The following is a 23,319-nucleotide window of genomic DNA, read 5'->3' as shown; positions in this document are numbered from 1 at the left end:
AATGCAACCGGAAGAAAAAATTTTAATTGTAATTAAATACATTTTCGATTATAAATTAAAGGTAGTTATGAAATGTGCATTGTGATTGAACTGGTAAATACTGAGTGGCTAATAAACCTTATCGCACAACAAGGACTTGCACACACACTATTCCATGCATTTATCTCCTTTTAAGGGCGTACATTTCAATTGCACCTGTTAACCGTTTTCTAAATTTATGACTTCCCCACTTGTTGTTGCTGCGTTATCCTTTGGCTTCTGTTTTTGCGATAAAAGGCCCGGAAAGAGAAAGGGGGGAGGGGAAGAAGTCCCCTTAAATAAAATCAACAGCTCACACATTCAAATGCAAACACAAATACACCACAGAGTAATGTCAGGCAACAAGAACGACAAGGAATATTAATTCGCACACAAAGCGCATTATGCAAGCAAACGAGCTAGGGTAACCCCTCACCCCCTAACCTCCGCCCGGCTCACTCACCTTGACGGGGGGCTGGTGGGGGACAGGTTCTGAGGGGAGGGGGAGGAGCCAGCTGTCAGCCGGCAAACGGCTTTCACTTTCCTTCCACAGCAATCGGAGGTGTGGTGGGTTCTTTGCCAGAAAGTTCGCACGCTTTCTCTTTGCCTTGCACTCTCTTTTGTCTAAGAGAGTATAGAATATCTTTTATAAAGGTCTACTTAAATAACTTTTCAATAAATATTTCTGTGATCTTGCTATAAAGAGCGAACATTTGTTTATTGCTCATACGCAGCGTTGCAAAAGATTTTATTTTAGTAGACTTAAAATAAACCTTTTAAGAAAAGAATATGATGTACAACGAGTCGTATACGTTATTTATGATGAATATGATGTACAACGAGTCGTATACGTTATTTATATGGCCCGCCCATTCAACCGAAGTAGTAAATATAAAAAAAAATAATTTTAAAAAACTGTATATATCCTTTATTTAAATTGATAAATAAAGGATAACTATTTATGAATAAATGCATTCATAATTTTCTTGAACATATAATAACCTCTTGATGGTACTTAACCTCTAGTCCGGCAGCTATTTTAGCTTCCAAGATTTAACCAGAAGATAAAGCTTTAACTGTCACCTGTAATTAAAAGCCGCAAGCTTTCATATAAGCCACTTAACTGTTGTAAACTTCGGTTGCCTTGGAAATTAAGCTAAGGACTCAGCTTGAAGCGCTCTCTTTCCGCCAGCGAACTCACCACACCGCTCGCAAGAGAGATTTAGCCAAAGAGAGTGGACCGACTGAGCCTGATTCTGTGAAAATTGTAATTGAAATTCCAGCGTCGCCGATTCGGCGCCTGCAGTGCGTAGGCGGTTGTCGTTCACTGACGTCGTGGCCAGCAGCACGTGCTAACCGAGGCGGCGCGTGCAAGCAAAAAACCAATATATAAAAAACAGCAGCTGTGGTGGCCAACAACAAAATCAGCAACAACAACAACCACGTCAAGCGGAGAGCAGCCATTGCAAAAACAACACATACAACACACACAGCTTTACTATCACAACAACAAAGGCTTTGGGCTAGGCAAGGAGGAGAAGGAGGAGGAGGGGGGGAAGGAGAGCAGAGGAAAGAATCTAACTTGAGTGAAATTTAAGCGGATGAAGAAGACAATACATCAATGCAGGCTAACGGTTTTAGTGTGTGTGAAAGAGTGTAAGGAAGAAAGAGCGAGAGAGGGAGAGTGAGTGAGTGTGGAAATGCGACAATAAATTAGCTGTAATCTGCACCTTGTTATTTGCACCTGAATCGAAAGTGGTTTATATAAATACATATATTTTTTTGCTATAACAATAAATAACAACCAAGCGAGTAATCAAAGTTAATTTACCAACACACGAAAAAGTAAACGCAAATTCTATTTACGCAAAATACTCAACAAGAGGGCAAATAGAAAGAAGAGGAAGAGCAGGCGGATAAGTAGGCAACACAAGAATTAGAAGCAGCAGCCGCAGCAAGCAGCGCAAACAGGATACTTAAAATATCAAGGCAAATACAGGCACACGCACACACACATACATACTTACCCCGACGGAGGTTCATATTTTTGGCCAAAAAAAAAACCACCGCACGAAATAAATATAAAATAAACCCAACAACGGTGAGGTGTATGGCCCAAAGGCAAGGCAAACAAACAGAGCCGAAAAAAGAAAAGGAAAGCCGAAACAGAAACTGAAACAGAAAGATGCCAAAATGCTGGACAGAGATTGATGCTGGCTGCCGACGAACAGCAACAACCACATTAACGACAACAACAAGAACAACAACAACTGCAATAACAATAATAAGGCCAGGAAAAACGACAAGCAACAACAACAGTGACAACCGCCAAATGTGAGCAGACAAGCGATAGCAATTGAGATATGTAAGTAACGCATACAGACACACGTCCATATAGAGACAGTCGAGCTCCCTTATAATGGCGATCAAGATTTAATTATTTAAAATTGGGAAAAAAAAGTTTGAGTAATTGCATATTGTCAACTTAAACATCTCTTCTAATCGTTAATAATATATTGAGTTTGAAAATTAAAGTTGTTATTCTTAAGTTGGATATTGATTGACAAGCAGGTTAGACTTTGTGTAATGGTATTGTGTTTATAAACTTCGCTTTTAAATTTATGGCTCCAAAACATTAATCCTTAAACCGTTCGGCCATGCATATTCAAAAGCTAAATAGTGGCCACACATTAAAAATAATGCATATTTTTAAATGTATTTTAGGTAGAAGAACATTTAATTTTTTTACTTTTAACCAAAAACTTTTTGGGTTTCTCAATTAGTTTGTATTCAGCTTTCTATCTAGAATTCTAGAATATTCTAGAGTACGTAAAAAGAAGTTGGGGACAAATAAACTCACTTGTAGAGTTCAATTTATAGACGTTCTCCTGTACACTCACTGAGAATCGAGTTTGGGGCAAAAGCTTTATGCATATTTTTACAGCATTTTAGTGTGAAATGATGTGTTAGCGCATTATTTGACTTAGGCACGGAAAATGCTAAGCTCCCCAGAGAGAGAGGGAGAGACGGAGAAACGGAGAGGAGAGCAAGAGACAGGACAGCGGAAGACAAAGAGAAAACAGGACGAAGAGTGAGATGAGAGAATGAATTTGTTGAACCTTAGGCCTTAGGCCCAGGCAGAGTTGAGTTGAAGTGGAAGACAAACAGGGCAACAAGGCAGATACACACACACACTGGCACTCGAGCATACCTTTGTATGTCTGTATGTCGAAGACGCACACACACACACACAGCCTACAAGGAATCACACTTAAATGCCACCGTTGTTCGCTACCCAAGTTGTATCAACTTGTGCTGTCCCAAGAACCTCGGCCATTCGCGCAGCATTCGAACTCAATTTGGAAGGACCAAATACCAACACACTGGCGCGCACACAGGCCAAAAATCGATGAGACGAAAAAGAATGGCGAAAGCCTGGCCAAAAGCAAATACAACAAATTTCCTATTTGGTCCTTGGCCGGCCTTAACTCATCAGGTTTTCTTTTATTTGCCATAAAATCTAAATTTTGGTATAGGTTCACCCGATTGTGGGCCACGAAAACTAGGCAACGCTCTCTGGGCCAAAACTCGAATCAACAATTTTCCCATAAAGTCCGCTTTGCACTAATGAGAAATCAATTAGCATCGTCTGGACCCCAAAACAAAAAACGAAATAAGCCCAGACATTAAACTTTGGGGTTCGGGCAACGCTACAAAGTGCATTTAAATGAGCTGAACGATTTTTTTTATAACTAAAAATGGTGTTGAAAATGATTTAATTTTTAACTTCAAATATTCATTTACAATGAACTTAAAATATACCACCTTTAAACTAACCTTGAACTAACTTCATACAGCACTTGAATTCCCTATATAGGTTCAACTCCTAATTAAATTAAATTGTTCAATTAATGCTCTCCCTAAATGTCTTATGAATCTTTTGAACCAGCTTAGACCCCAATCAGTATGCAAATATTTAGTCTTCGACCTTTGCGAAAGGTAAATTACCAAGGAATTCACAAACAAAGACATTATCCTGGCAGCCGAGATGCCTCGGACAACAGGAGCGGACCGAAAGAGCGCTTCGATCTAATGGAATAGATAAATTGCTGGCTTCGACTGCTTTGATATGATTTTAATGAATCGGAATCCGAGGCAACAGTCTGGGCAAATTAAATCTCAAATGGGCGGTGGGTGGTTAAAATGAAATGCCTGTGAACTGCGCATCGGGCTCCAGACAACCGACATCTCCTTATATCAGCTGCAGCTCTCTGGTACCGTGGCTCGTGTATGTCCTTGAAAAGTGAACCCAATCGCAACCCAGTCGCCACCCAGCCACCTACCGTTTTAAGGTTTCACTAGAATGTCAACTGATTGCTATTGCAATTGCAATTGCAAAGCTTTAATTGACAAAAGCGTTGCAAGTTGGTTCCTAGAACTTTATGTGGAGGTTGTCTGCCAAAGAAACGCTCATAAATTACCAACCACAAGCGGGCGGCAGAAGCGTCGAAGTACGAAAATCAATTTCCGCTGAAACCGTAGACAATTCAGACAGTTTCGAGCAACAACAACCCGGTTAGCTGGAATCGAATGGAACAGGAGAATTGTTTTTCTCTGTTTTACTCGGTTCCTCGTCCTTTCCATAGATAAATGGGCTCCATATGACCGCAGATGTGTGGCTGCTCCACTGTACGATTGCTTCACTGTACGATTGCTCCACTGCTCAGCTGTCTGCCGTTAATGGTTCGATGCACACGATATAAAACATACACTGAACAAAAATTAAAAAATTAAATACTCCGGATAAAACTTAGAAGATACATTTTTTTTAGACTTTGAGAATCTTTTTTTAACATTTAGGGAACGGTTTTAAATACATATAATAGTGATACAAAATTAAATCTTATCGAACCGGAAAAAAACCTCAAGATAAAATTGCAGTTGTCAGTAAAATCTGCCATAACATTTAAACTATTGTGTTTAAAAATATGACCTAATTTTCTATTAAGTAATCTACCTATGTAGTAAATATCTATGAATTTTTCTGAATGTCTGGGGGCAACCCAAGCCTCCATTTGACTTCCGCTTGCGTGGTTCCATCTATTTGCACACACATTGCCAGAGCCACTGGCTGACAGACAGGCAGCCATCAGTGCTCGGCCAGGCATCATAAGCCGCACCACATCGCATGGCGCCACATCAGCTAGCGCCCAGCTCCCACAACCCACCACCCACCACCCACTAAGGACATTGCGACCAGCGCCACGTGCGCCCATTGGGATGTCAGAAACAAAGCGCCAACACTGCCGTATTGACTAATGAAAGTGGGGCTGGCGACCCAGCTCCAACCCAGACGTTGGCAAACAGAAACAGGCCGAAGGGACCCCCTATTCCGTATTCCGTATGCCCTGATCGGAACGTAAATTGACAAAGAGCACAATGGCGTTGACGATGACAGCAAATCCTGTTCTTACAATGTATCCGTACACAAATACTCGCACAGTGAATTGTGCGAACGCATCCAGTAAATTGCTCAATGCTCGCCATTGTTATCGCCTGTGGGTCGCTTGTGGCAGTTGCAATCCTGATTGACTGACTAACTGAGTGACACACTAACTGACAGAATATGTGGGTATGTAACTAAAGTGCACACTGTACAACAAAAGCGGTTACTATGTGAAAATCAAACAACAGCTAATTTGACATTAAAACTTGATATCCTTGTTTGTACAATCTACATCTGTATGTCTGTATATAAACGGGTTAAAGAGTAGCTGCATTTGCAAAGGTTTATTCCAGATCAATTGCGGTCATCTTATTTCGAATTGCAGTTAATGAAAATTAGTTAGAAAATGTACAAATAAAGCAATAACAACTTTTCCAATTATAGCTAACATTTTGTGTAAATTTTAGGATGAATAATTGAGGCAGCCAATAGCATAGGGCAACAGGTAATAGGATTCCCAGAAAAACGGATTACTTGCAACCAACGCCAGTTATGCTCCCAGTTACAGCATTTCGTTTGAATTTGCGGATTATAAACTTTCACCTATTGCAGTGTGAGAGAAATGCCTTTCATAAAAGTTCTAATGCATACCGTTGTAAAATGTAATGAAGGTAAAACCAGATATTCGCACAGTGAAATAGTAAAAAAATACTTTTTAAAAGTTAAGCATATATGGAAACCACTAACTGTTTAATGGCTTAAATATTCCATGTTAAACATTGTTTGCATTATTTGTCTGACATTACAGATAGGAGAGTTTCTAGTTAAATCCAACAACATATTAACATTCTAGGGACTTTGTAGAACACAAAGTAATCATTACACAAAAGTTTCATTCGGATGGCAGTCAAACATTTCTATAAATGAAATTCTAAACTTTTCATTATTTTTGACAACTATTCATTACAAGCTTAGGTGAGTTCTTGACAGGGATAAGGGATAGATAATTTGGACTCTCCTAAAATCAAAAATATTTGTCTATTACAAACTTTAAAAACAAGGGTCAAATTCCTTAGCGTCAATTTTCATTATATATCTGAATTGTTTTCTCAAGGCTGACCGTTTGTATCATTCTTGGAACTCTCTTGTGTATGCAAATACCTGTCACTTGAATCAATTGAGCTGGGAGAGTTTAGAAAGTGAGGCTAAAGCTGAAAAGCACTATCCAAACAGAAGAGTGACTGGCATCAAACCATGGACCACACCAGTTGGATCTGCACAGGGAAAAACTTGGACACTCTATTGGCCCCTGTTTTGGCCAGTCGGGTTTTTCCTAACTCTCTTTTAGCTAAAAGCATATATTTTATTATTATTTTCTTTTTTTTTGATATACTATGCATAACAAGTATATCATATGTTTACTGTCTTAAGTGTAGAGGCGTAGGCAGGGGGTGTTTTGGTTTTCGGTTTTTGAAAGTGTACTAAACAACATTTTGTACTGAAAGCCCCTTCTTAAATCCTGGCTACGCCACTGGTTGAATGCATCTCATGTGACCGATCGACTGGCGGCGGAAATGAGACGCAATGAAATGGATGCCAAGGGATTGGACTGTACTTCCCTGCTGGAACTGGCACTGCCGATAAGGCGGTGATATGGTAAGCAGACACCCATCGGCGACGACGATGACTGTCAGTCAACGGAACGCCCTTTGAATGTGCGAGGGAAATGGAAATCGAATCGGGCGTCAAGCGGAAGTTGGCAACATTGAAGCACCGCACCCACCTCACCTCACCGTCCCGTCCTTCCAGTTAAAACTTTGAGTATGCCTTGGGGCTTCTCCAGCTCCGTCATTTCATTCCTTTTCCTTTAAAGCCATTCGCAGCACGCGCTGGCTAACACACACTCACGCACTCACGGCGCACAATCGCATTATGCCGCACACCATTGCATTGCTGATTGCACAATTACCAACAATGGCACTCTTGTTCAGCGCCTGTGTGTGTGCGTGTGTGTAGGTCCCTATAATATTTTGTTTGTTAATTGTATGGGCGTGCCTTGCGCCACGCCCACCGCCCAGCCTCTTTTTTGTTCCTGTCTAAGGAGCAACAATTCTGCACCCAACTCCCATAAATGTATTGTAGGTATGTTGGGTGCCAGTTACGCAAGCTCGGGGGAAAATTCCAAGAAAGTCAAGTGTATATGCAGGGATGTCAAGATTATTCCTTATAATCTCAAATAAGCAATACGTTGCAGTTCCGTTGAACAGGTGCTAACCGGGCGGATACGTAATATAATTGGCTTTCTACCGGGTTTTTTTTCCGAATGTTAATACTTGAATTAGTATACGTAATATAATTGGCTTTATACTAAGTTTTTTTCGAATATTATACTAGATTTATTTGCATCTATTTAGTAAAATTAATACTCATAATATAATTGGCTTTATACCGGGTTTTCTTCGAATTTTAGATATTTATTTGCATCTATTAGTAGAAATAAATTCCATTTTTTTAAAGGGTGTGCCCTTGCCGTCACTTCACCCCCTGAAAATCCTTTGATGTCAAGTAAGAAGCTCGTGCGTATACTTAATATTTCTGACTGGGGGAGACGCATAAAAGTATGCTATACAAGTTGAAAATTGATCTAATTTAAGCGGAAATGCGATGTGCGGGAAATGTCTCTATACAAAAGCTACTACACCTGCCAGCTAGGCTGCTGCACAAAACTAATTAAATGCTCAGCCGTAATTTATGTGCGCCCCCGACAAATGGGACAACCAGTGAGGGGCCATAAATTTAAATTATGCTCGGCAAAAAGTGAGTACGTAACAAGTAAGGCCGAGTGCGTGCAAAAATTGTTGCCTACGAAAAATTCAACGAATAGCTTCCTTTTTATCCTGACCAGGATGGCCTTGTAATGAAATTCTCGGAACTTCGTCTCGGAATTTGAATTTGCACCATATGTAAACCTAATCTGTCGTACCCAGATCATGTGGCTGATTGGCTGGCTGGAATGAGTGAGAGATGTCCGCCAGACATCTAGTAATTGGCTCAAGTTATATAAGAACTGGGGACTCATGTGTCGTCATTTTAATGATTTCCTTTGAGGAGTGTTATAAAAGATTAATTATTTCTAACCCTCTAGTTGTGAACATTAAAGAGGGGGGGGCCAAAATTCTTGCCTAACTGGATTCATTGCGCAATGTGAGAAATTCAAGAGAAATTCGCTTCAGGGGAATGCCAGCCACAAGTCCAGAAATCTGCCGGCGTTTCATTGACTGCCCCGCGCTCAAATTGACTCTGGTAATCTTCTGGGAAAACTTCTGAGGAAGACCGAGAAATTTCTCAAGACTTGCGGGCCCGAATTTAACTGTCTCCTGATTAACTCCGAATGCCATTGCCATTGCCATTTCCATACGCAAAATGTAATTTTGTGCGTCAACTTTGAGCAAATATTTTGCGAGGGACCACCCGGCGTATACTTAATAATGTTTACCGAAGCAATCAGGATTCGCACACGGCGAACAAAGTACTCGGCCTGGACGGGATTGGAATTTCAACCTTTTTTTTCCTCTTCTCTGACAGGGCCAAGATTTCTGATTTGTGATTGGAATTTGAGCGGCTGACACTTGGCAAATGCGCCAACAATTTGGGTAATAACCTTAAATTCAAATGCTGTTACCCGGGCCTTCTCGTCGCTGGCCTTCAACTTAATACAATTTAAAAGCCCCGTAGACCCGCCTTCGATTTCCCCACTCTCCATTCCCAAATTCCGAGTGGTTCTGCTTTTGCGTTGCGAATTTTGTTGGCAAAGAGCGACGATGGGAAATCGGGACGACACAAAAGCAAACAATTTATGGTTCATATGAGTTTGGAATTGGTGTTCAGCATACAAATGCCGAGCAAATAGAATTTGTGTGTTTATCCAGTCCTTGCCACTCCCACAAAAAGTTGTGGCCCCTAATAGGAACGCTCTATGCATATCCATGTGCGGCTGGATATTTGCTCGGTGAAATCGGCTAAAGTGGTGGAAGAAGGTCAAATATTTGATTGCCAGCAAGGCCGCCGCATAAGTATAATTGCCATAAACGATTATTAACTCCGCAATAGTCCGAAAACAAGTTGCGGCTATCGTTTATTAGCTTCCGAACTTTATTTTTGTTAGTCAACAAGCAGAAAGATATTAAATTAATATTTTCAACACGTATTTTCGAACATAAAAATCATAAAAGAGTAATTTGAAGGCTTATAATAATTAAATTAAATTAATTAAATACCCTCCGTACATTGACATTTTTAAGAGGATTAAGGGTTAATTGTTCAAAACACGCAAATATAAACATTAACAACTGATAACCATTTATTACTTTCATAACTGATTGAAAGTGCTTGAAATTATTTTAGTTTAAAAACTCATATTATTCCATTATGAAAGTTTGTTGGTGCCTAACGTAACCAGTGATTATATTTAAATTTTAATGGTCCTAATGGCTTCAAAATAGTAAATACAATTTATTTTACTTTGGAAAAAGAAAGTTAAGGGGAATTATTTTAAGACTTCACTTCGAGCATGAACAATGCATATTTAGAAGCTATTATAAAAGTTTGCAGTTGCTAAGAGGCACTCAGGCTCTGGCCAACCTGACAGGAAGCTATTTTGGTGCACTGCAAACTTCCGTGATTGAACGTAATTGGGTTCATAATTGGAACTCCCCCTTCGCTGGCACACAAGCACACCTGCACTTACGCCTACAAAACTCACCTATCCGGGTTGATTGCATGCCGAGCGGTGTCATTATTCGTCCTTGACACATTGCTACCTCTGATGCCTGAACTCTGCCCTCCTGGTCAGTGGGCGTGGCATGTTTGATGGTCGGTGTGTGTGTGTTTGGTTTTTGCTCAGCGATTCTACGCTGCATTAATTCACCTGTTGACTAGCGCCTTGCTCTCCCGAAACCTGATGCTCGCTCGCTCCTTGTAGCCGATTTATGTAGGTCATAGTTGCACATTGTCCAATTGGGCCCCATATGTTCGAAAGGCACTTACCTGTAGCTCCTAGCCTATTTTTAGAGGCACTAGTCGTTTGGAACTCGTGGAGAGCACATCGCTTTCAAAAACGTAGTGCAGAAATATTTTAAAAGCATACTAATGTGTCCAGTGTTTGAGGTTTAATTGAGCTACGGCACGATTTTGTTTATATCATGTAAAATGTAAAGCATTTTGTGGAATTATTTGGCGTACATTTTTGCATTTTGCTTATATTATTACCTGGGACTGACTTACCTAAGGAACTGTTAGAAATTTACCTAATAGTTTTGGTATGACACAACTTTTTTTCAATTTATCTTCCAAATTTATTTATAGCAGGCGATTTTAGGCGCTATTTATTTTCATCTGTGCCATCGCATTATGTAAACCTTTTTTTAAATCCCCATTTTGATTTCCATATTAAATTAGAATAAATACCTTACACGTCCCTAAAACTCGGATTGTTACTATCTTTATATGGTATTCGTTGATAATAATAAGAATACATATAAATTAAATAAAATCCAAACGCAGTCACACACATTTTTTCCTCTCTGATGCTGCATCTTAATTAACTAACTTTATTAACCCGTTCCCGATGGGCTCTGAAACCAACTAACTTCCATTGTCATCTTCGCTGCAGAGTTACTAAATACGCTTTTGGCCACACAATATGAACATCAGGATTTGGTAAGGGGATCCGGGGGGTTTCGGGTTACAGAGTCCTTTGTTCTGCAAGCCGACTAATGGCATCCATTAGACACAAAAGACCAAATTGCTTGGCCCTACTCCGATGGCATCGATATACGTATATGGCATATTCAAATAATACACATAAAACCCAGCTCACAGGCTGCATTTACTAGGACTTTTTGTGCGATCTATTGTCACGTGTGCGCTTGAAAGTGTGCGAGTGTGCGTTGCCATTGTGTAATTGATTTCGATTCCTGTGACCAAAGGGCCCCGCAGCTATTTGCATGGGTATTCCATATTCCGTATTCAGTATTCCCATAAAGAGCAGTTCTCTTTTAGTATGCACGGCATGTACAACGCCGGCGTAAAACAAAAAGGGCCCGGCACTATTCGCATGCGGATCACAGCCCGATTAATCCAATCCGATTTCCCGCCTGAACTTGCAGATTCTTTCCGCCAAATCGCTTCGATTAAGTCATGAACGCACTCGATATGAATAAACAATTTCTGAGCGTCTCGCAGGACCATCAGCATCAGACGACCTCGGTGGCAGACCAGCGGAGTCGCTCAAGGTGAGACCATTGATATTCCCCTCTTAACTACCAGATGGTAATGTGTAATGAGTTATCATTCCAGATCGGAGCGTGCCTCGAGCCTGGCCCTGCCCCTCAACTCCCTGCTGGACTTCTACGACAAGCAACAGGAGCAGTGCAAGTCGGTCACCCTGCTGCCATTGCCCAGCAACAGCAACATCGACAACATCTGCAACAGCAGCAACAGCAACATCGTGCGGCGACACTCCTCCCACTACTATCCCATGCTCGAGGACAAGCAGAAGCCGTCGCAGCTGCCCCAGGCAGCCACCGAAATGCTTGTAAGTAGATAGGTAAATAATTAGATGGGACATCCCTCGAACTACCTACAGGATCTAAAAGAAAAACGATCAATCCCCCTTTACGAAAGTTAATTAAAATTACTTTAAACACTGCTCCATGGTTTCGTTGAGGGTTAAGCTCCCTTAAAAGCTTACTCTAATTGCATTACAACGAAATTGTAGTTCATGAAAAAAAGAAAAGTTAAATGTATTTTGTGGGAAAATTGTAATTACCTACTTTAAACCAGTTATGGGATTTACTTTTAAAAGTTCGCGCAAAATGCAGTTCATTAAAATGCGGTATGCAAATAGCAGCAGTCAAAAGGCAAAACCCGAAAGGATTTTCTGGAAAATATTTTATTTTCCCCCAATGCAATTTTATTATGGCATTTAGCGGGGATTTCACTCTACCGTTTTTGCTGCATTTCGCACGCGTAAACAAACAACGTTTAATAAATTTAGTATCCACTAACGATTTAATGCCAAAAATATTATGCAGAGCTACCGTGACATTGAAGAGAGCAGAGTTTCCTGTAAAGTTTAATATCATGGAGATTTCCGTAAAGTTTCTCTGGCTTTAGCATGACTCAAAAGATCGATGATGACGGCAGCGAAAACCATTTCGATGTTCCGGATTCATTTTGAAGCAGGGCCTGGCCCTCAAATCCCCACCAAGTTATATTTGCTTTCGGGGCCGCGTCGACATTTCTGCACTCGGCTTAGCGAGGGCTTAGTCTCTGCCACTCCCCACCAAACCCCTCTGCACCTGGCAGTGGCTTAAATTGCAGAATATTGCCGCAGGATAATATTGCCACAGTGGAAAATCGAAGGAGTAAACAGAGAACCAAAATTCCCTACTCTAAAATAGGGAATTAAACCACTTATTTAGACTGTTTTTTTTAATTGGCGAACAATGTTAAATGTATAATTACGACTGAAGTGTTTTAATAATTGTAAAAACTGTCTTAAGCCTTTTCATTGTTACTTAAAAAGTTGTTTAACAAACAGATTTCAAGCAATTTTGATAAATATTTTTTTTTCCTATTCACATTTGCAACATCTAAAACAAGTTTAAAGCAAAAATAAATTCATCAAAATTTTAATATCCATCTGTAAAATGCATTTTTGCAGATATTTGCATAAGCGCATAGGGCCAGTCACAAAGTATTAAAAAATGGATGTTCATTAAAAAATATCTTCAATATGAAATTTGCGCAGTTTTCATTGACAAAAAAGTGCACATTTTCTGGAGGAAATGATTCGTTTTTGATAAATATTTCTTTTTTTTTTAATCACATTTGCAATATCTGAAAAAGTGTTTAAAGCAAATATAAAATCATAAAAAGGTTAATATCCATCTCTAAAATCCATTTTTGCAGTTATTTGCATAAGCGCATGAAGGCAATCACAAAGTTAATGAAAAGCGGATTTTTATTAATAAATATCCTCAATATGAAATTTGCGCAGTTTTCATTGACAAAAAAAATGCACAATTTCTGGGAAAATTAATAATTGTTCATGTTTGCTCTTATGCAATTCCCCCGTCCGACTTTCTACTGTATTCGCCCAGTCATATCTCTCAGTTCTTTTTCCCTCCAATTTTCTCATTTTCCCGCCGGCAGGTAAACATGACGGAGCAGAAATATGGCCAGTCAGCGCACCAGGGGGCCATGGCCATCGGAGGAGGAGGAGGAGGCAGGCAGTTCCACCAGCAGCAGCAGCAGCACTTGGTGCGGGTGGACACCCCAGTGACGCCTCCGCCGCCCATTCCGCGTCGTCTGCTGCGCGGCAAGTCCGCCTGGCAGGCGTCAACGCCCCACCCACTTCCTAATCCACTGCCCCTGCCCCTTTCGGCTGGCGGACAGGAAGGCGCCCACGGCACGGGCACGGTGTTTGTCTATCCGCAGCCAACAAACGTGACCGCAGAGGCAGTGGCTCGGGGATCAGGCGACGCAGGAGGAGGAGGAGTGGCCGGGCTGCAATCAGCGCTGCTTGTTGACATAGCCACACGTCCTGCGACCGGATGCGGATATGCGGATGCCGATGGGATTTCCGACGACGACCGCATGAGTCTGGAGAACTCGGTGTTCGACGAGTCGCTAACCTCCACGCCCGTCAAGGTCGCCGGCTATCTGGCCGGTCGCTACTCGGGCATGGGCCACATGGCCAAGCGGGCGCAGCGCTCCTCCAGCAGCACCGTGGACTCGGCCTACGGCTCATCGCTGGGCGGGCACAGCGAGCGCTTCGCCAGCAGCTCGACCAGCGTGGACTTTCGCAGTCGCTTCTCCTCGGTGGACACGCAGTCCTCGCTGGACGAGAAGAACCTGTCCAGCTCGATTGACTCACCTTTGGCCAGAGATACCAGGGATGCGTACAGGGAGCGAACAACCGTTCTCAACGATGCCATGCACAAGCTGAACAACAACAATACCAGCCTGGGATTGGCCCTCTATCCGGCCAGTAATAATAACAACGGAGGATTATCCGATGGCTCCAAGTTGCCAGCGGTTCCTGCCCGCAAGCAACCGCCTCCGTTGAAAAGCAGCGGCAACAGCAACAACTCGATGGGCGATGGCCAGAGCTCTCAGAGCTCCAAGGAACCCAGCAGCGTCTCGGCTTCGGCCTCCACTTCGTCCGCCGCCTCGGCAGGATCCAGCACGATTTCCAGTGGCACCATGTCCTCCCTGTCCGGGCCATGCCCACCCAACGAGTCGAATACCAAACGTCCAGGGCCTCCGGAGCCACCGTTGCGTCAGGCCAATGTCTTTGAGCAGGGGTGTCATCCGCCGCCTCCGCTGACCGTAAGGAATAAACTGGGTCGCAACAACAAGCCGCCGCCCATCACCTATCCAAGGATGCAGCAGCGCCAGGACTCCACGCTGTCCAGCGACAGCTACTCGATCAGCTCCAGTCCGGGCTACAATTCCAAGCTCATGGAGGCGCCACTGCTGGGCTCGGGACGCAAGTCCAATACCCCTGGCTCGGCACAGCGACAGACGCCCCTCATGGATTTGGCACCAACGCGATTTTTAAGCGGAGGTAGTGGAAGTGGCAAGCAGGCGCCAGCAGTGCCGCCGCCAAGGGGCAAGATCAACTTCAGGCAGGACTCGACCATCTCGAGCGACAGCTTCAGCCAGACCTCGAGTCCGGGCTACAATCCCAAGCTCATGGAGGCACCGCTGCTGCCCTCGTTGTCCGCCAAGCGATTGTGCAGTGGTAAATGGTTAATTCTATCAAATCTTTATGAATCCTACAGTTGTTCCCCCCTTTTTTAGCCCCAGCTCCAATTGTGTGCCGCCAGGGAGTGCAGCACGAGCCCATTGAGGAGCTGGAGCCGCCGCAGACGATCTCGCCGCTCCACAAGACGGCTGGCCAGCCCAGCAGTCTGCAGACCATCGTGCGCTTCCAGAATGGAGCACCGCACACCATGTCCTTGCAGCATCAGGTAAATTGAAGGAGCAGCCACTCTGAGATCGTATTTAATCTCTCCCTTCTCTGCAGATCATCAACCGACGGAAGAGCTCCAATCCGTACATCACCAACGGCCGCTTGAAGTTCCGCCTGTTCCAGATCCTGATCAACGCCTTCGCCCTGCTGGCTATCGCCGGCGGACTGGCTGCCTATTTCAATGCCTATCCGACCATTAAGTTTGTGAACAAGACCATCATCAATACGATCCATGTGGAGGACACCACGAGTTTCGGCAAGAATCCAGCCCCGGGCACTTGCCTGCCCATCATTGTGCGGTTCTGCCAGGGTCCCCAGATCCCCTACAACTACACCGTGTTTCCCAATTATATCGGTCACTTTGGGCAGCTGGAGACGCAAACGGTAATTAGGGGGGAATATACTTATTAGATTTTGTATTAACTCAAATTCCTTAAAGGATTTGGATTCCTATGAGGCGCTGGTCGATGTGAGATGTTACGAGCTGGTGTCCCTGTTTCTCTGCACGCTTTTTGTGCCCAAGTGCGGACAAAGCGGGTGAGTAATGTTGCATAACATTTTGAATACCACATTTCCTTTCATTTTTACCCACAGTTTGAATAACCATAAAATCATAAATTTTAAATATATTTTGGGTAACCTTTCCGAATATTAAAGTTCCTTTTAAGTAATTATGATCTTACCATTCCAAATATCAAAAACATTTTTCATGATGATATTTATGATCTCTTCCAGCGCCACTGTGCCACCTTGTAAGACCCTCTGCACGGAGACGATGCGTCGCTGCGGGTTCTTTTTTGACGTTTTTGGTCTGAGTCTACCCGAGTACCTGAACTGCAAGCTCTTCAAGGACTTTCCCAGTCCCGAGGATTGCGTGGGCGTGGATGAGGTGCGCGAGGTGATGAAAGCAGCCACGCATCCCAAGTGCGATGGCTTTCAGTGCGACCAGAACCGCTGCCTGCCGCAGGAGTACGTGTGCGATGGCCACCTGGACTGCATGGACCAGGCGGACGAGGCCAGGTGCGAACGGTGCGGTCCGGAAGAGATCTACTGCGGTGACAGCCAGTGCATCGGCACCAAGCACATATGCGATGGGATAATCGACTGCCCCTACGGCCAGGATGAGCGCAATTGCTGTGAGTTGGGATCGCTTCAATCTTGTTCGAAGCTAACTATTTTTCCAAACATTAACAGTAAGATTAAGTGAGCGAAACGGCGATGTGGGCACCGGTGTTCTGGAGGTCTATCGCATCGGTCATCAGTGGATGCCCGCTTGTGTGAAGAACTGGGATCGAGCAGTCTCGCCCAGCGCCGTCTGCTCCATTTTGGGCTATTCGGCCGTGAATGCCACCAGTGTCCTGACCCTACGTACTCAACGTCCGCTTCTCGCTTCGGTAAATGTGTCCACCGACATTTGGAAGATGTACGCCAAAAGGAAGTCCACCTTGATGCAAGAGTTCGCCAACTGCAAGAAGACGGAGGATTATCCGATAGCCGAGCTCACGTGCTCTAATTATGGTGAGTAGATCCAAGAAAAATTAAGAATGGAAAGAAAGCAAATATTCTTATTTATAACGGAGAAGAAAAGTTCTACAAATCAAGGCGAAAGAACTCTTGATTTTTCTACGGCGACCTTGAAATAGAGATAAAAGTTACCTTGATTTGGTTTTCCGATATGAAAGAAGTCTCGGTAACCGAGAACACTTTATTTCAATTTAAAGAATTTGAACTTGGCCTACGAGGGAGATCGAGAGAAGGTTTTCTGATGTCTACTCACTACCAACATTTATTTCAGAGTGCGGCCGAGTAAAGCGGGGCAGGCACAAGCCATCGAGACGCATCATAGGAGGAACCCAAGCTAGTCCCGGAAATTGGCCCTTCTTGGCCGCCATTTTGGGTGGTCCCGAGAAGATCTTCTACTGCGCCGGCGTCCTGATATCGGATCAATGGGTGCTTACAGCCTCGCACTGCGTGGGAAAGTGAGTTGTGCCTTGGAAAGCGATACAACTTTAGTCACTAATACTCCCGTTTGCTTGAGCAGCTACAGCGTGATCGACTTGGAGGACTGGACCATTCAGCTGGGCGTAACGCGTCGCAACTCCTTCACCTACTCGGGTCAGAAGGTCAAGGTCAAGGCTGTCATTCCCCATCCGCAGTACAACATGGCCATTGCCCATGACAATGACATAGCCCTCTTTCAGGTGAGTTTGACTTTAACCGAAGGTTAAAATTGGTTTCTTAATATTTTAATTAATAATGCAGCTCTCGACTCGCGTTGCCTTCCATGAGCATCTTTTACCCGTTTGTTTGCCGCCGCCGAGCGTGAGGAATCTGCATCCTGGCACCCTGTGCACCGTCATCGGTTGGGGCAAGCGGGAGGACAAGGATCGTAAGTTAACCTACCATGGTTTCCGGATTAAGTATCATCCTAATGACCACTTTAACCCGCAGCCAAGTCTACATACGAGTTCATAGTGAACGAGGTGCAAGTACCGATCATTACGCGAAATCAGTGCGACGAGTGGCTGGACAACTTGACCGTGTCCGAGGGAATGGTGTGTGCCGGATTCGATGACGGCGGCAAGGATGCCTGCCAGGTGAGTACTACCAACTGTAGCCCTTCCTCACCAGATTTGTAAACCCAATCCAAATGCCAGGGCGACTCGGGTGGTCCGCTGCTGTGTCCGTATCCGGGTGAGAAGGATCGCTGGTTTGTGGGCGGCATCGTTTCCTGGGGCATCATGTGCGCCCATCCCCGTTTGCCCGGTGTCTATGCTAATGTGGTGCAGTATGTGCCCTGGATTCAGGAGCAGATCGCCAAGCATGCGCGGCCCATCAACGAGGATCGGGTGAACAAGTACGACCTGCATCCCGGTGGTCCCGACATCCTGTCCAAAATAGCCACTGATCCGATGCACGAGGGCAAGGCCCACCACTTTACCCATGCCAGGACAGCGTCCAAAAACTAATACTGAAACCGGAGCATATCCATGAAACGATTGCACAAAGTACTAAAATAGAACAGAAACTAACACAGAACCGATGAATCCTGCGGGATGCATACATATATTTTGCTACTGAACTTAGGGTTTTGGCCATCCGGCTAACACCGATTTGGGCAACATAATCATGTGTCAATTTGCCGAATTTATTTGTCAATTTTTTTACAAAGAGATTTTTATGAACCTAAAATCCAAGGAAGTAAATAACCCAGACAAGCGGAAAAAAATTAACCCAAAATGGGTGCAACTCTTTGTCAATGTATATGCGATTTATATATTTACAAGTAAAACGAAGATAACCGTCATGTACCCGAATATCTAACCAATTGATAATTGTGTCTAAATACCCCGAAACCCGGACAATAATTCGATTTTGTAGCTGAAGTTTTGTGTTGAAAAATTCCGGTCAAAATGAAACTTGTATTATCATAGGTATTACTTCACAAGAAACTAAATTACGATTAACGAAGAAGGAATTCAGATAAATATTATGAAGTATAAATAGTAGAACCACAACTATTGAGTGTTGACAAAATAAAACAGGAAATAAGCAAATCAATTTTAGGAAATGTGTAACTATGTATATCTAAGCCACAGAAAATCAAGGAAAATTTGCTGATCTTTGGCATTTGATGGACGTAGCCGTAAGCTTCTCTCCCAATATGCTGTCTTACAACCATGAAACTATCGAACAATAAGAAAGTGCAGTTGACAATAATGAGAAATGCACAATAAGCAAATAATTGCATCTAGCTGTAAGTCATGAAAATAATATGTAACTACAATGCGTGGGTTTCAGCTTTAAAGAACACAAAAAGAATGGTATAATATCAAATGGCGGAAGTCAGAAGGGATTCGAAGGAGTATACTTATACACATAGCATACGAAAATATCGTGCTACTTATGCGGTGAACTACAGAAGGTATACACGCTTCGATAGTGGATATGTCAATGTAATTTAATATTTAGAACTATTTACACGCCAACGCAACTCGTTTGTCACGCCCCACTTAGACTGGCCGCTTTAGTCGAAGCTCAAGGTAATGCGATGCCCACTCATCCGTAACCCTAGATACAAAGATAAAAATGCTAATGTGCAACAGCACTAATATTTTGCAGAGGAATCGCAGGAAAATATATGTAAAATACGCGTAACTAAAGACTCAAAATTGGTTGTTTCAACACACACACAAAGTACACACAAAAATACACTTGAGCTTCGCGACGTGTACAGCTTTGATATTGTTTTCGAGTCGGAACCGGATCCCAAAGTTGGACGGTTTTCGAAGGGCTCGATGTTTTTAACCTATCGTTTCTAGCTAAAACCTGTTGAAATGCTTTAGACAAGAGATTGCAAATGTATAACCGATAACTACTAGATCTAGTTGGACATATTATGCCTAAATATATATATATGCATGTTTTGTACAATCAGTTTACAAGTGGAAAAGTATTACTAGTCTTAACGGGGGGTTAAATGAAGCGCATATTACACAAGGCACACGATGCTTTGAGCGGAACATGACACAAACCAATATGTAACTGAAATATATACAAGAAATATACATATAACGGATACATATATTCTATATATATATTGTAGTGGTAGCTATTAAGCAGATGTGATGGTGTCTAAATTTATACATGCATATTACCAAGCGAAGAGCGGAAAGTGGAAAGCTTAGAATATACTCGAGACAAATCGGTGGGCTGTTCTACATCGAGCTACTAACTATAATGAAGGGAGTACAGCGGACAGATCCAGGACAATACATACTTATAAAGATATACCCATATCATAGAAACTATGCTTACTTCGATATTGTGCACTGCATGAACATACACATATGGGAGTGTTTCCGAAATCCCCAGAGGTTTTATAACAATAGGTGTCTCAAGTCAGGAAATAGAGTAATTCATAGCATCCGAAGTGGTGGTGATAAACCGCTTGGGGATTTCAGAAACACCTCCGTTCGATACAGTTTGTGTTTGAACTCAGGCGAAGACTCCTTAGCTGTTGCCTTGGACAGTAAGCCACTTTTTCACCCTTTCAGTTTTCCGGGGTTCACTCCCCCTGTGCATTTACGATCACACGGATCATGGCGAGCTATTTTTATATACACCCCATGCTCCAGGCTACTATCAAAACGCTTAGCTTTATGTACATTTAGTCTAAATCGAACACAACCCATATATATTATACATATTGTAGATGTAAAAATGCTTAGCATTGGCGAGTGGAGTGAGTGAAATAATTTACACGTGGCATGAATAGCAGAATAGATAATTACTAAGTACAATACGCATACAATCAACACGCAAACTCAGAATCGCACAAGTCCCATATCCTAGTTGAATTTCTGCGCTTAATGGGGCTTGCCCCCAAAGGATTCGATTCAGTTCCGCATGCTCCATGTGCTTGGGAGGACACTACATACACTCAAGCCCTAAAAACCAAAGAAACCAAGAAATTGTAGCGAAAAGTTATGTGTAAAATGTAGCAAAATCCAAAAACCAGAAGCTGATTAAACAAACTAGTTGAATTTACATGTGTCGCGACAAAAATAATGAAGCATAGTATATGTACTCACGTATCAGAATATTATATGTAAATGTTTAATGATGATCATTTGATGAGAAGCACTTGTTATTTATGCACAGACGGAACTTTGTGAAGAATTTACAAGAACAAACTTTGACAATAAAAGACAAACTGAATTTTTTCCTGTGAGCTGGACAAGCGCATCGGAAGCATTGAGAATTTATGAAAAGTTTTACATTCAGATTTTGAAGTTTTGACGCGAATCAGAGAATATTGTTGAACATTTATTTTGGAAAACAAAGAGAGAATAACCATGACAATAAGGCAATGTCCTACAATAACTGGGAAAGTGCAGTATCCTAAATGTAACTACATAAACTACACGCAAACACGTATAACCAACTAAATGCTAAAAGCAACATGTCATACAATACATGATATATACTTACACACATATATTATATAAATGTTGGAAAATAAATGTATAAAACCATATCGGATTGTAAATGTCTTTTAATGGTTGTTTTTCCAAGGAACTTCAATCACTTCCGGGGGTGACTTAAAAAACTCTTTGGCTGGAAGAGATTTCTGTGTTACCCCCGTTGGTCTTGCAATTTGGTCAACACTTTGCGCCTAACTAATAAATTCTCCTTAATGCTATGGCTCCAAAACAGTTTGTAAAAGCATCTTTACTTGAGGTAGCTCTGCACCACCTCTCGCATGTCCTTGATGACCTGCCTCTGATCGGAGGCTCCCACCACCGCTGTTCCGGAGACGATCATGTTGGCTCCCGCCTTGGCGCAGCACTCGATGGTCTTGGGTCCCACTCCTCCGTCCACTTCGATGTCCAGAGTAGGGTAGTTCTCGCGCAGCCACTCCACCTTCGGCATCATGTCAGCCATGAAGGATTGACCACCGAAACCAGGCTCCACGGTCATCACTAGCACAATGTCGGCAATGCTCATGTACTTCTCCAGTTCTTTTACCTATTAAGTGCAAGTAATAAATATAATAATAAATATAAAAGTTATACAATATGCACGGTTGGCTTTTTTTTTCAATTTTTAGTAAGTTATATAAAACACGGTTAGCATGTTTTTTTAATTATTTAATTTTTTCTAAATGTCAAGGGAATAACTGTTATACATAAAAATCAACAAATAATAGTTATTTTTTGAGTTTTAATATAAAAATTAAATAAATAAAAATCATTGTGGATTTGTAAACTAGAATGACTAACAAAAATAATGGTGTATTTAAAAAAAATTTAGGACTCTTCTAAGTGCATGATTTTTTGTTGGTAAGAAAAATTTACAATAACAGTTATTTTCGGTCCCTGCATATGTAAAACTGGTAACGGTTTACTTAATAAATTATTTTTATGATGTATTATACTTGGGAAACCTCGGGGTGTAATCCTTTTAAGTTATTTGGGGACATTTCTTACTCTAGAAACTCTAGTTACTAGATCAATCTAATTAGGGTGTATCAAAACATAACCTCAACTCACCTCGGTTCCCGGCTTAATGGCAAGGCCCACCTTCATGCCGGATTCCTGCACCAGGCGGCTGACCTTGGCCACATCCTCCACCGGCTCGATGTGGAACGTGTAGAGATTGACACCCGCATCGGCCATGGGCTCTATCCACTGCTCCGGATTCTGGACCATCATGTGCGTCTCGAAGAAGGCCGTCTAGGGGGAATGGAAAAGAGTAAGTAAGTGGATATCCGACACTGGAGACCGCGAACTCACCTTGATCTTGTTGCGCAAGCTCTTGACCATGGGATGACCGAAGGTGAGATTGGGCACAAAAGTGCCGTCCATCACGTCCAGGTGCAGGTAGTCAGCTCCATTGTCCAGCAGCTTCTGGGACTCCTGCGCCAGGTTTGACAAGTCCGCATTGAGAATGCTGGGACCGATCTTGGCTTTAACGGGCATCTTTGTGGTGGAACAGCTAGTGAGCAGGCGGAGCCAATGGCGTTTTGTGGACGCCGTCTTGTTGACTGGAGGTCACGCAGAGGGGAGCTGGAGCTCGGAACATTTGAAAAGCGATACGATAACTCTAGAGGTGGGAGCGTGAGTTGTGGGGCTTCTAAAGGGAATTTATTTAAATTTATAAATTTTGTTAAATTTGTTTGACATGTATTTCAGTGCAAATTAAAATTTAAATCATTTAATAATTAAAAAATACGTTATAGCAATTTTATACAACCATCTCTAGTTTATAATCGCCTGCAACGTTGCCCTGCGAATGGCCAAACAAAAGG

The 23,319-nt window shown here is 42.6% G+C and overlaps 2 protein-coding genes across 2 annotated transcripts; one reads left to right on the top strand and one right to left on the bottom strand.

The window, feature by feature from the left end:
• The first annotated feature begins 1,361 nt into the window (after positions 1-1,361).
• Positions 1,362-21,546, top strand: Corin (corin serine peptidase). The gene is made up of 14 exons (XM_017159318.3): positions 1,362-2,383; positions 11,632-11,757; positions 11,822-12,059; positions 13,682-15,275; positions 15,335-15,504; positions 15,561-15,890; positions 15,946-16,043; positions 16,242-16,642; positions 16,701-17,024; positions 17,302-17,485; positions 17,548-17,707; positions 17,769-17,895; positions 17,958-18,103; positions 18,164-21,546. The coding sequence occupies exons 2-14, from the start codon at positions 11,663-11,665 to the stop codon at positions 18,473-18,475; spliced, it is 4,179 nt and encodes a 1,392-aa protein (XP_017014807.3). The 5' UTR covers positions 1,362-2,383; positions 11,632-11,662; the 3' UTR covers positions 18,476-21,546.
• Rpe (ribulose-phosphate 3-epimerase) lies at positions 21,547-23,163 on the bottom strand. Its single transcript, XM_017159332.3, has 3 exons — positions 22,805-23,163; positions 22,562-22,744; positions 21,547-22,037 (listed from the first exon to the last, which is right to left on the bottom strand). The coding sequence occupies exons 1-3, from the start codon at positions 22,988-22,990 to the stop codon at positions 21,741-21,743; spliced, it is 666 nt and encodes a 221-aa protein (XP_017014821.1). The 5' UTR covers positions 22,991-23,163; the 3' UTR covers positions 21,547-21,740.
• Positions 23,164-23,319: the final 156 nt, after the last annotated feature.

Source organism: Drosophila takahashii, chromosome 2R (genome assembly GCF_030179915.1).
Source record: "Drosophila takahashii strain IR98-3 E-12201 chromosome 2R, DtakHiC1v2, whole genome shotgun sequence".
Taxonomy (NCBI): Eukaryota; Metazoa; Arthropoda; class Insecta; order Diptera; family Drosophilidae; genus Drosophila; species Drosophila takahashii.
Note: the sequence above shows the minus strand (reverse complement) of the source record. Positions and strands in the feature narration are given on the sequence as shown.

Bases quoted from the DNA above. Each gene is read 5' to 3' on its own strand.
- Corin (XM_017159318.3), top strand. From the start codon at position 11,663: ATGAACGCACTCGATATGAATAAACAATTTCTGAGCGTCTCGCAGGAC. The intron at 16,643-16,700 runs GTGAGTTGGGAT...AAACATTAACAG, and splicing joins CCAGGATGAGCGCAATTGCT to TAAGATTAAGTGAGCGAAAC. The intron at 17,486-17,547 runs GTGAGTTGTGCC...TTGCTTGAGCAG, and splicing joins GCCTCGCACTGCGTGGGAAA to CTACAGCGTGATCGACTTGG.
- Rpe (XM_017159332.3), bottom strand. From the start codon at position 22,990: ATGCCCGTTAAAGCCAAGATCGGTCCCAGCATTCTCAATGCGGACTTG. The intron at 22,745-22,804 runs GTGAGTTCGCGG...CATTCCCCCTAG, and splicing joins GCTTGCGCAACAAGATCAAG to ACGGCCTTCTTCGAGACGCA. The intron at 22,038-22,561 runs GTGAGTTGAGGT...TGCACTTAATAG, and splicing joins CCATTAAGCCGGGAACCGAG to GTAAAAGAACTGGAGAAGTA.